The following is a 12,132-nucleotide window of genomic DNA, read 5'->3' on the forward strand; positions in this document are numbered from 1 at the left end:
AGAAAAAAACGGTACCTTAGCAGATCTTTCAAAGTAAAAGCAGTGCAGGCGTATCGCTTGCATGCATTGTGATGATATATATTTGCATTGACTTTTAATATTTTGATTTAAGATTTTAATTCATCCTAATTACAGCTGAAAAACTCCTCTTAAAACATCACAGAGCCTATAACTTCATCTCACGTCTGAAGATGCAGCAGAAAGTCAGATTTATTTTCATTTCAGTTAGAATGCCATAAAATCATAAAAAAGAAAAAGCAAAACTTTAATTAATCATTTGATCTACAAAATGTAAAACATTTGTCCAAGTGTTTGAATGTGTTACTGATACTGGGGAAACATTGTGACTCTACATGCTACAGATAATTCATTACTTTAATGTCCCATTTGCTTCCATACTTCTCTCCTATCTGGTCTGTGTAAACACTGACTTCAGTTCAGCCCAATTCGACCAAAAAGTCCCAGAATTTTTGTCACATAATTCTTGGTTACAGCTGAGCTATTGATTTTTTCCACCTTTTTTCATTGCAATGATTGCAAATGCAGATTTTTAATTATTTTTTTCATAGAATCTGGTAGGAGCAAATGATTGATGTTTTGACAAATTTTAAGAGACATTAAGAATACAGTGATTTCAATGAAATCTTTTCTGAATGAACCATACATCTTACATGATTGCTTAAAGGAACGTCAGAACATTGGCAATCTGACATTTTTTTCTTTGCTTTTTTCTTTGCTTTTTTTCCCTGTTTCTAGTTCTTATAAAGGGTGTAATGTTGGCTTTTAAAAAAATAAAATAAAGCAAAACAATACATTCTTCAAACCCACCAGCAGATTCTGGAATTTCAGAGGGTTCAAAAGGTCTTTGACATTAATAAAACATACACAGATCATCTGCTGTATGCAAACTGACTATTTTCTAAATGTGAGAATAAGTAAATAAACACATTTGCATATTGTTGTCGCCGAGTAGACAACATTCATCACCAGATTTGACATCAACAGGATTTCAGCTACAACGCCACCACGCAAACAGTACAGCAACAGTAATGAAGACCAACATCCACATAAGAAGGTTTTTCACTTGGGGCGAGATCATGATGAACTCATCTGAAATGATGAGACACAAAACAGTGAGCTATATATCTGGAAACATTAAAGGAAGTGAAATGAGGCACAATAGAGGGTTTTTATTAACATGTCTATCTGCTACTCTGATCTGTGTCTCTCTGCTCTGATTGATGTTGTTCTGCTGGACTCTGCAGGTGAACTTGTTGCTGTGTCTCTTCTCCACAGTCACTCTGCTGCTGACAGTATAGAGGTCATCAGGATCTCTGAATGTCTCTGTAGGTCCAGCAGAGAGGACGTTTCCCTCACCGTTCAGCCACAACACCTCAGGCTCTGGATACCAGCCTGCAGATTTACACTGTAACTCCACTGCACTGCTTCTCTCAGACATCACCAAAATAACTGGGGTGGAGACAATACCTAAAGATCAAAAAGAGGAGATACAAGTTTCCGGACATTTCAATGACTGTTACTATAATACAAAACATACATCTTAACTATACAGGTTAATGCATTTCAAGACTATTCACCTTACTTTGTTCTATTTTTGAATTACTTTAAAACTTGTTTTACTTCACTTTAAAAAAAAAAACGAATTCAGATAGTAGAAACCTTCCCATCATGCATTGTGTGAATTTTACAAATATCCTTAGAATCTTCATATTTTTGTTCACTTAAGTCTTTGTTATAATGAGATACATTCTCACTATACATGAACAATTTCACAAAGTCCCTGGGTGCAGGTCAACATGTTGTCTTTGTACCAGCTTTGGCAAAAACTGCAAGGTCATCTGATGAATTAAAGTGTTGAAACAGTGACGGCAGCCCAAGTCTGCATTAAGTTATCAGTAATACGCAGAGTGCTGACAGACCAGGTGCACCTAAACTCGTGTGTTTGTGTTGCAGTGGGAAGAAAAGATCACGTGAATGTAGCAGCAGACAAACAATTAACAAATACATGTATTAAATATAATATTCTGTGCGTCTACTTACAAACAACAAGTTTAACAAAAGCTTCTCGACCTAGTTGTGGGACAAGACATCTGTACATGCCCTCGTCAGAAAACGTCACGTAGAAGAGTTTCAGTGAAATGTCTCCGAGCTGCAGTTTGTTGGTGAACAGAGATGTTCTTCCTCTGTAGGACGGCTGTTTGTCAAGCACATATTCTCGGCTGTTTGCCCACATGTGCTGTAGATGGAAACGTGACACCTGAAATGACTCGCTGTGTTTTCACATCATCAAATACTCGGTGGATAAAACATGACCTTATGAGATATATACTCACAGAATAACAACCCACCCACTATTAACTGTTACTGAATTGTTACGACTTCAGTCTGGAGCTTCATGTGAGAAATTAAATTCAAGTAAAAGATGTTTCATTTTGATTTTTTTCTCTAAAAAATGTCTAAAGCTAAATATTTTAGGGAAAATATGCTATTTAAAATTGCTTTAAATTAGTCTCAGCTACTCTGTAAACTGTTTCAAACAGGTGATAAGTGGGATAAACTGGTTTAAAGTGTTGTGCATTGGTCTGTTAAAGTTGGAAACTGGTTTAAACTTGTCTGTAAACCGTTTTAATTTGGGGAAAATCAGTCTATAAACTGTGTTCATCTTTGAACTGGTATGAAATGGTGTAAAGGACTCTGTAAACTATTTTACACTGGTTTTAACTAGTGTAAACTTGTATAGACTGTTGTAAACTAATGTAAAATAATTACCTGTTTTGCTTCTAAGTTTTAAACTGTATGAAACAGTTTAAACTGGTGTCAACTAGTCTTTGAAATGTTATAAACAAGTGTAAACTGGTAGAAAGGGGTTTAAATGATTGCAAAGTGGTTGTAAACTGTTGTAAAATGGTATAAAATGTTATAAACTGTTGATGGGTGTAGATGACAATAACCTGAACACACCTGAACTGTCAATCCAGGTAAATAACCAGGATGAATGAACACATTCAGATCAGATTGTGTGACAGTTTATCAAAATTATACAGTTAAAAAGGATAAATGTGAATCAGTTGAGCTGCAGCTACAAATCAGTCAAACATTTAGTAACAAGCTTTCAAAGCCGTCGGTCTGCAGATAGAAAAAGCTGAAAATGATTCATTTAACACAGTGAAGCTGCAGAGACCAGATCCAGCACATACACCAGAGTCCACATTAAACCTGATCCACGACTGGACCAGAACACACAACTGAAACAACTGGAACAACCAGCAGGACTGGATTCACACTGTGGTGGTCCTGGACCAGGTCCAGTCCAGCTGAGCTTCAGACTCCAGACCTGGACCAGGTTTAGAGAGTCCAGTCCAGAAAGGATCATCTGAAAGCAGATTGAAGCTGCAACGGCATTTTCTGTCATCTGACAGACATAATCAGGACCAGAATCAGGAACAAGATCAGAACCAGAATCAGGAATAAGATCAGGACCAGAACCTTTCCTCAGTCAGGAAGGACCTAGAAAACGTCCTGGGAAACAGAGAAGAGACAAGGACAGGGTCAACAACAAACACTGGTAACACTGGTTCTAACATCTCTAATGGTCTGAACTGAAGTAAACTGGTCTGATCTCATCTGAACCGGTCTGGACTGTTGTTGCACTGGTGTGAACTGGTCTGGACCTTGTTTGAACTGGTCTGATCTGGTCTAAACTGGTGTGGATCAAACATTACCAGCCATTGTTAATTATTTCAGTAAAATAGCAGCCTTCAGGTCAACAAACTAATCTGAGGCTCTGATAAACACTGATATAAACTGGCTTGAACTGGATTTAAACTTGTGTAGACTATTGTTAAACTGGAAATAGACTGGTGTTAAACTGGTGTTCGATTGTTGTTTCACTCCCTTGTAATTTCTTTTCTTTTCTTGCATTTTAACATTGAATCGTGGTCAGTATAATTAGGTTTTTGGACAAAAATTTGCAAAACAGAGTGATGGTACACTGGTGTAAAGTGGTCTATATTGGTGTTGGACTGATATAAACTGGTATTGAACTGGTGTGAACTGGTTTAGACTGTGTGTACTGGTATAAACTGTTATTAGACTGAGGTAGACGGGGTTTGACTGGAGTAAACTTCTCTGACCTTGGGCCTTCTTCTTGGAGAAGATGAATTTCACCAGAGATAAGACCTGATCCAGAGTCAGTCCTGACCCTTTAATGGCGATCTTGGTTTTCTCTGAATCAAGCAAAAACAGATCTGAGGACAGACAGAGAGACAGACAGGTGAGAGACAGACAGGTAGACACTGTGTATGCTGATACAAACTGGTATAAACTGCTGTGAACTGGAATGAGCTGCTCTTAGACCACAGTAAACTGGTGTTAGACTGGTGTAATCTCGTATAAAACGGTCTTGAACTAGTGTGAACAGATGCTAGATGGGTGTAAACTGGTTTACCTGGGGTCTTGCTCCTGTAGTAGATGAATCCAGCCAGACCAAAGACCAGACCCAGAATCAGTGCTGAGGCTCCAATGGCAATCTTTTCTTTATCTGACTTAGACATGGACGGATCTGAGGACAGACAGAAAGACAGGTGAGAGACAGACAGGTACAGACAGACAGACAGAGAGACAGACAGACAGACAGACAGACAGACAGAGAGACAGACAGACAGACAGACAGACAGACAGACAGACAGACAGACAGACAGACAGACAGACAGACAGGTATTTACTCCAGTCGATCCACAGAGGTTCTTTTAGGCTGGCATGTTCCACCACACAAGAGATCTTCTCTCCAGACCTGCAGCAAAACAAACCAACATTCCTGATTCATCAAACTGGACCTGGACCTGGACCTGGACCTGGACCTGGACCTGGACCTGGACTTGGACCTGGACCTGGACCTGGACTTACCTGGGTGTGTACTCCAGGCGAGAGTGGATCTGATAGTACCAGTCGCCGTCCTCCATCACACCAGTGGAGGAGACTCCTGAGGTGACCTCCTTTCCGTCTCTGAACCAGCTCACTTTGATCTGTTTGGGGTAGAAGTCGTAGACGCTGCAGACCAACATGGCTGGATGGTGTTTAGGAGGAGGCGCTGTGGAGTGCAGGACTACGTAGGGCGGAACTGGAACACACAGATTACTGTTAATGCTGGTAGTCACAGGAGCAGAATGTGGTGAGTCTGAGCTGTTTCGGTGTGTTTCATGAAGCCAATCTCCAGTTTATCCAGAGTTACTTCTGTAAAACAGGTTCAGTTTCTGGAAGTTCAGCTTCAACATCAATTCTCTGAAATCAAAACCTTATGAAAGGCACGTTGTCTTTTTAAAAAAATCACCAAAAGGCCTCAATTTATCAGCCAGAACTGTACAAACAGAAAGAAACACCAGATTTTCAACTTTCAGATGGTCCTTGAATGTATCATCTGTCATATGAGATTGCATCAGGAAAATCCACAAAATCTGTGCTTAAAATTGTGATTTTTTTCCACCCAAATCACATCCATCTTATTCAAACGTTTCCAAAATGTTGTGTTTGTACCAGTTCTCAAAAAAAAAAGTGTTTCTCAATGACTGACTCAACTGTTATGAACAGTGAAAAATTCTGAGAGTTTTCAGATGACCTGCAGGATGTGAAATTCACATTTACTAACCTGGAAAGATCTAAATTTGTGTCAAAGTTCTCTGTTTACTTTGACTGAAGAGAACTTGACAACAACTTAGTAACAGTTGAAGCTGTTTTATGACTTGCTGCATAATCAGTGGTTGGAGAAGCAGATGGAAACTTTAACTTCTCCATAGTAAAAAATTCATCAGTAATCGTAACAGTCAGTGTTTTTATTACTGATATTTTCTACTGAGAATAACGGATCAATAACTGCAGACAAATGTTTTAAACTTGCTGCACAAACACTGATCCTTTGATTTGTCAAGTTGATCTCCATTAATTAGAATTAGAATTAGAATTATAAACTGTGTTCAGTCAGTGTTTTGGTGAAAGTGATGAAAGTGTCACACAAAGACTGACTCACCTGATTTAGACAGAACATTTTGGTACCATATCTCAGTGTTTGGGTGACAGTATGTCTCCTTCTGAGCTCTCTCCCTGCTCAGCCTTGCCGGATCTTTGTTCCACATTTCTGCATTCTTCACTCCAAACTCAGTGTATCCGACAAACTTCCCCAAACTGCTGCTGAACCTTAGTAACTCCAGTTTGTTGTAATAGAAAGAGTAGATGTACTCCATGTCCTTCAGCTCAGTGGAGTTAAACACACAGCGTGCCGTATAATAATGCATAAATCCATCTGAGGGACAAAACAGAAAGAGATTAAACCTCAGTGAGTATTGATCAGTGATCAGTATATTGGTCCTACCTGCTGTGTGGACAGTGATGAAGAGAAGCAAGAAGCTGACAGAAGATGAAGCCATGATCCCATGTAAACTAACACTGATTCTGTTTGACTGTCAGCTGCTGTATAAAACAGAACAGGATCATGTGACCTGCAGCATCATCTGTTACCAGGCAGAGAATTGACACCAGTCTCCTCTTCAGCTGCTCACAGAGTTTGCAGGTCTTTTCCGTGCTATTTACCATCTGACATTTGCAGCAGCATTAATACATTCATAGCTGTTGTTTGTCTGCAACATGTTTCTTCACAGTAAATCTTGTCCTTCCAGAGTGAACTGTAGTGAATGTGTTCCACTACAGACATATTGTCTCATTTAAACCAAAGATTTCATTCTCAGAAACAGATTTATACATTGAAGTACTGACCTCTTGCGATCATGATCACCTATAAAGATCATGCTTATCGTGTCAGTCTTGATTTTCCAATGACTCCTACAATTCTTAATTTTCTATCATGGAATCATGAAAACACATGAATATTTGTCACATAAAACATTCATTTTAGTTCCTTAATAAATTCATCACAGGTTTTCTGGAAATATGACAAAATCTGCCAGATCAAAGATATACAAACAGCAATGCTTATATCTGGTTAAATGATGTTTGACCATTTTCACCTCAACTAACCTTTTGGTTTCCATCCACAAGTTTTTCCTCTTGACAGAATTGGTGCAATAAAACTAAATTTACATCTTTCTGACACAGACTTCTTTCTTCTTCACAGTCCACAGGTTCTTGATGACTTTAAGGAGATCAGTCTAAAACCGTCATTCTCGCTTGATTTCAACATTCTTTATCACTAAAGTGAGCTTCATTTTCCTGCTCTGGTGTTTTAATGTGGCTGCTCTTTGTCTCATCCTCCTGATCACAGCTACAAACTAAAAACTAGCTCTTTATGGAAAATCTTCAGTCTGGAGATAAACTGATCCCTTCTACCAGAAAAACTCTTCCTGAGGAGTTGCTGCTCTACTCTGTGCTGGACTTTATGGACCTGCTTTCTTTTACAGATCTGTTCTTACCAAAGTCACTGGAAGTGAGAAGAAACCATTTTGTCTTTTAAAAGCTCTCAGGAGGCGGCAGACTCAGTATAGTGCAGCTTTCTTTGATTTAAGTAAGTCATACTTTGTCTCTGAAGTTATATTATTCAAATCAGCAATGATCATGAAGCTCTGATTTACAATAATGCTGAGAGAACAATTAGAACAGACAACAACAGAACACAGTTACAAACTATCAGATTTAAAAGTGAAATCGTTCATCATGGTTTTAAAGAGACTGATGTTAAACAAGAAGTCTGACCCAAAATGAGTAAAAATAACAGAAGTGAGTGTTTGTGGGTCAGAGGGACCAGAAACTTTTCAGACTGTACAGGAAATGAAACTGATCACAGCTAACAGAAAGGATAAACCCTGAACATGGACGTGAAATGAAACAGATTTGATGATTTGATGGAGCAGACACTTTTCAGGTTGTTGTTGCAGCTGAACAGCAGAGAACAGTCAGAGTTGATCCTCAGGTGGAAACATGTGGAGCTGATTGTTCAAACTAAACACTGAACGAACAGTGAGGAAGTTTGATTCACACGGATGAAGTACAAGTACCTTCATTTAAATTAAAAGGAAAACATCTGGATTATGTCCAGATAAATTCACACTGAACTGATGACATCATCAGTCTCAACCAATCAGCTGCGCTTGTGTCCTTTGATAAAGAAGAAGATTCCAGCTGCCACACCGAGCAGACCGACTGTGAGACCAGCTCCACAGAACACTAGAGGTCCAACACTGGGCGGAGTCGTCCTCACATCTGGACACATGAATCTGCATATCTGAAGATGTAACTCTGCACATATGAGAAGATGCACATCCTTACATATTAACCTGTACACATGGGACTAATCACATCTTTACATGTGAGCCTGTATGCCTGTATTAGTTTAGTTTAATAAGCAGCAGTTTCTTATGAAATAAATAAACACACCAGGGGGCGCTGCAGGTCAAACTCCAGCTGCCCTATTTCTGGCAAAAATAGAAGAAAGGTTGCAAAAAATTGAATAAGTTCTACAGAATAAAGTGAATTCCACTCTGTCTGGTGAAAAAGTTAGATAATTTTAATTCCTGATTAACTGTATCTGCTGTTTCTTCAAACTCTACAGTTTTTCTATCCAGAGCTGTTGTAAACATAAAGTGATGTGAAGTCCTGATACAGGGACATTATGTTCACACTGTGGCACAGAAAGTAAACCTACAAGGAAAGCGTATAAAAAAAGGTAATTTTTAGCAAGAAAAAATATGAAATCCTCACAATTTTCTCGATAAATCACATAAGTACAAAAACTGTAAATTGTACTAATAAGTACAAATGTAAATACTGCACAATAAAAACGGTTTATGGAACAGATTACTTTCAGGTTTCTATTTTTTCTACTGGAGCATTATTACTTAAATAAATGGGTTGTTTTGATGACATGATTAAATTCCATTCAGTCTTAGCCAACTGAGTGTTAAAGATTACCTGAAAAAAGATGTGTTTTGTCATTTATAAGATTTTGCAAACATTTGTTTATGGAGAGAACCATAACTCACACTTGATACATTAAGAGACTGTTGGTAATCTGACTTATCTTTGGGTTTTTTATGGTTTCTTACACTGATAGATGGTGCCATTTTGTTAATTCTTTTAGGAAAATCATGTCTTTCAAACCTGCTGGCATGTTACAGTTGTAATATAATTTGTTAAAATGTCTTTTTTTAATTACAAACCATCTACATCTCATCAGGCACATTTCTCAAAATTTGTCAACTTGAACTAAGAGAAAAATGAAAAACATTCTCGCCAGTTGGTTCAGTTTACAGTAACACCAGCAACCGTCCACACTTAACGATGGAGGGAAAAATACTAACTCTGTATACAATTCTAAAAATGATTGAGTCCAGTGTTTTGCTGTCATGCAGGAGGCAAACATGAGAAATAACACAGACCACCTCCCTTCGATGCTTCAAGATTTTTAATTTTGACATGAGCCAGGGAAAATGCAGAAAAAGCATTCTTTTCATAACACATTCAGTTTTCTCTGGGCTTGAAAGAGAATCCAGCTCCTGTTTTTACCACTCGATGCTTCATTCCTTGTGTTGCATTACAGCGATAGAAAAGACAGAGAAAGAAGAAAAATGATTTATTTGTTTGCACTTTTGGTGCTTTGTGCCTCAGCGTCAGCTTGGGAATCATCAGATCAGATTTCCTTGGCACAGACAGATGGTCTCGGAATGTTGCACTGTAAGTCATCCCAGCGATTGGAGGCTGTAAGAATCAAAAACAGAGGATGATACGATAAATGAACATCATGATGCACATGTATATTAAGATTTTAAAGCAATGATTTGAGCTTTCTTCTTCAATAAATGGCATCCTTTTTGCATTTATCACTTTATTAAGTTACCTCCCCAGTTCATTTGAAGACAGTCCTGGCCACCACCACTATTGTCAGGCTGTCCAGGGCCCCAGAAACTGTATTTGAAAGGAGTACCATCACTCCAAAACTACTTCCCCTCCTATAAAGCACAAGAAAATATGAAAAAAAAAACAATGTGTCAGAAGAGAATAGATTTAACCTCAAAATTAATTCAGTCTATTCAAGTCTGTTTCCTCAGCTCATTTCACAGAGACACGCAGTTTTTTGTTTTTGTTTTTTTTTGCTAAAGACGAAGCCGTCAGTTATTTCATCATTAAATTTAGACTTAGCTTTGGTGTGTTTGCTGCATTTGCAAATCCATATCCAGCTGTTATATTTAAGGTCAGGAATGAACCTTCAAGCTTAAAAAGCTGATGTTTTGTAACAGTAAATAAAATATACCTGTTGGCAGTCAGAGCCTCCAATCCATGTTTCTGGATTCCCCTGAGTTACACCTTTAATCATGCTTCTCAGCCAATTATACTGCTCAAGTGAATGGACGGATGCAAGGTTTGCACCAAAACCAAGACAGTAGCTCTGGATGGGGGGAGGAACAGAAAAAACCTGAGTAGAGATTTCCAGAAAAACTAACAAAAAGAGGTCAAAGTTAGAAAATAGCAATTAACCAAATGTGCAAATCATGATGAAGAGAATAAACTTGGAAGCGTTCTGCAGTGAAAATTATCTCCCAATCGGCAGAGAGTGCTCCCACAACATTAGATAACATTACCTACAAATGCTAATAATTAATAAGAAAATGTTTCAGTCATGTTGTTAGAAACATTGATTATGTTTCATGATGACAAAGGAGGAGCGTTCTCAAACCAGCATTCAAAAATGTTTTGCAGATGTTTATTGAAATGACTCTTAAAAATGTTCCTCTGCTCAATCAATTATGAAAATAAAAAATAGGTTACTTTATGACAGTGTGACAGGTGGTTTACATGTTTTATTTCAACACTTGCCAAAAATAAAGCGTTTGATCTGCAGCAAGAGTTACCGATAGGAAAATCAACATTATAGATCAAAAAATAAATGCAGCGTGACTCAAAAACAGCAAACAGAGGAACAAGTTGTTGGAAGATGCATTTAGCCTGGCAAAACACCTTTCTACAGCTGATGAATAGGGTGGAGGCTGTAAAAATGGAAATATTCACATTCAAAATTATTCAAATTTTGTCCAAAATTATCTAAACTTGTGCAAAATGCTAAAAAAAAAATGTCAAAATGACTCAAGAACTGTCCATAATTGCATAAGTTTGTACAAAATGACTTGAAAAGAATCTAAAAGGGCATTAACTTGTCTATTATGGTTGGAAACAATATTTAAAATGCCTCAAAACTTGTCTAAAATGAGCATGCGTGGAAAATCAAACCTACCGGATCAATAAAATAAATGCAGCATGGGTCAAAAATCAGTAAACAGATAAGTTGTTGGACAGTACATTCAGAATGGTGAAACATTTTTCTACAGCTGATGTGGTGAGCAGAGTGAAAAAGTTGATAGAGGATGTCAAAATGTAAATAGTCAAGACAATTCAAATTCATTTTGTTTCCCTTTTTTGATTATTCATGGTGTTCTAACAGTGTTCTATTTCATAGAAGCATTACTGAGTTCTCTCTCCTTCTTCATGGTTGTTCTGTTTCCACAGACATGCAGGATTTCATATTACACTGAAAAATGAGGCCACAGTGAGGAAAAATGTGACAAAAGTAAAAACAATGAGCAGAAAATACTTGGAGGGTTAGAAAAATGCACATGAAATCAAATTTACATCAAATTTTTACACTGTTTGAGCTTTGAGTGGAGTTTTTATCATCTTGTTGCACCAATGGCTGAATTTTGCTTCATAAACTGACTCCTGATATTGACAGAACAGAAGTGTATGGAAATTCCCTGTAAGAAATACTCATTGATGATACTATAGTGGTTTCCTGTCAATGACTTGTTGGGGCTGAGGATTGGTCTAAAAGAGTTTGGAAGCTCTTTACATCAAATTAACTGGTATCCATTTTCTTGCACCATGCCCAGTTATCCACACTATATTTACAGCACCAAAACCCTCCTGGAGTCTACCATGGTGACTGCACTGAAAAACTACATTTATGTGTAAATAAGGTCATTTTACAAATGTTTTATTTAGTGTTTCCTTGTTTCACTTCCTTGCGTGGTTATGAGAATGAAAATAAACACAGACCATCTGTTCTCTTGAGATGTGTGAATTTATTTTGGCTCGATCGCTGAGTCAAACTTTGTTCCA

The 12,132-nt window shown here is 37.8% G+C and overlaps 3 protein-coding genes across 3 annotated transcripts; all 3 read right to left on the reverse strand.

Moving 5' to 3' along the window:
* Positions 1-192: 192 nt before the first annotated feature.
* LOC118471037 (butyrophilin subfamily 2 member A2-like) lies at positions 193-2,254 on the reverse strand. The gene is made up of 2 exons (XM_055008065.1): positions 2,062-2,254; positions 193-1,488 (listed from the first exon to the last, which is right to left on the reverse strand). Exons 1-2 carry the CDS (start codon positions 2,252-2,254, stop codon positions 1,139-1,141), a joined length of 543 nt encoding a protein of 180 aa, XP_054864040.1. The 3' UTR covers positions 193-1,138.
* A 777-nt stretch (positions 2,255-3,031) lies between these two features.
* Positions 3,032-6,490, reverse strand: LOC111575620 (H-2 class II histocompatibility antigen, E-S beta chain-like). The gene is made up of 7 exons (XM_023280856.3): positions 6,386-6,490; positions 6,044-6,316; positions 4,927-5,140; positions 4,746-4,813; positions 4,469-4,582; positions 4,155-4,268; positions 3,032-3,540 (listed from the first exon to the last, which is right to left on the reverse strand). The coding sequence occupies exons 1-7, from the start codon at positions 6,438-6,440 to the stop codon at positions 3,518-3,520; spliced, it is 861 nt and encodes a 286-aa protein (XP_023136624.2). The 5' UTR covers positions 6,441-6,490; the 3' UTR covers positions 3,032-3,517.
* Positions 6,491-8,104: 1,614 nt separating this feature from the next.
* On the reverse strand, positions 8,105-11,951 carry LOC129348179 (ladderlectin-like). The gene is made up of 4 exons (XM_055007953.1): positions 11,928-11,951; positions 10,244-10,435; positions 9,860-9,959; positions 8,105-8,226 (listed from the first exon to the last, which is right to left on the reverse strand). Exons 1-4 carry the CDS (start codon positions 11,949-11,951, stop codon positions 8,105-8,107), a joined length of 438 nt encoding a protein of 145 aa, XP_054863928.1.
* Between the last annotated feature and the right edge of the window lie 181 nt (positions 11,952-12,132).

Source organism: Amphiprion ocellaris, chromosome 23 (genome assembly GCF_022539595.1).
Source record: "Amphiprion ocellaris isolate individual 3 ecotype Okinawa chromosome 23, ASM2253959v1, whole genome shotgun sequence".
Classification (NCBI taxonomy): Eukaryota; Metazoa; Chordata; class Actinopteri; family Pomacentridae; genus Amphiprion; species Amphiprion ocellaris.

Coding starts and splice junctions, on each gene's coding strand:
- LOC118471037 (XM_055008065.1), bottom strand. CDS start 2,254: ATGTGGGCAAACAGCCGAGAATATGTGCTTGACAAACAGCCGTCCTAC. Junction 1,489..2,061: donor TTTTGTTAAACTTGTTGTTT/GTAAGTAGACGC, acceptor TTTGATCTTTAG/GTATTGTCTCCACCCCAGTT.
- LOC111575620 (XM_023280856.3), bottom strand. CDS start 6,440: ATGGCTTCATCTTCTGTCAGCTTCTTGCTTCTCTTCATCACTGTCCAC. Junction 6,317..6,385: donor CATCACTGTCCACACAGCAG/GTAGGACCAATA, acceptor TTTGTCCCTCAG/ATGGATTTATGCATTATTAT. Junction 3,541..4,154: donor CTCCAAGAAGAAGGCCCAAG/GTCAGAGAAGTT, acceptor TCTGTTTCCCAG/GACGTTTTCTAGGTCCTTCC.
- LOC129348179 (XM_055007953.1), bottom strand. CDS start 11,951: ATGGTAGACTCCAGGAGGGTTTTG. Junction 9,960..10,243: donor TTTACTGTTACAAAACATCA/GCTTTTTAAGCT, acceptor GAGGGGAAGTAG/TTTTGGAGTGATGGTACTCC. Junction 8,227..9,859: donor TCTTCAAATGAACTGGGGAG/GTAACTTAATAA, acceptor TCATGTGTCCAG/ATGTGAGGACGACTCCGCCC.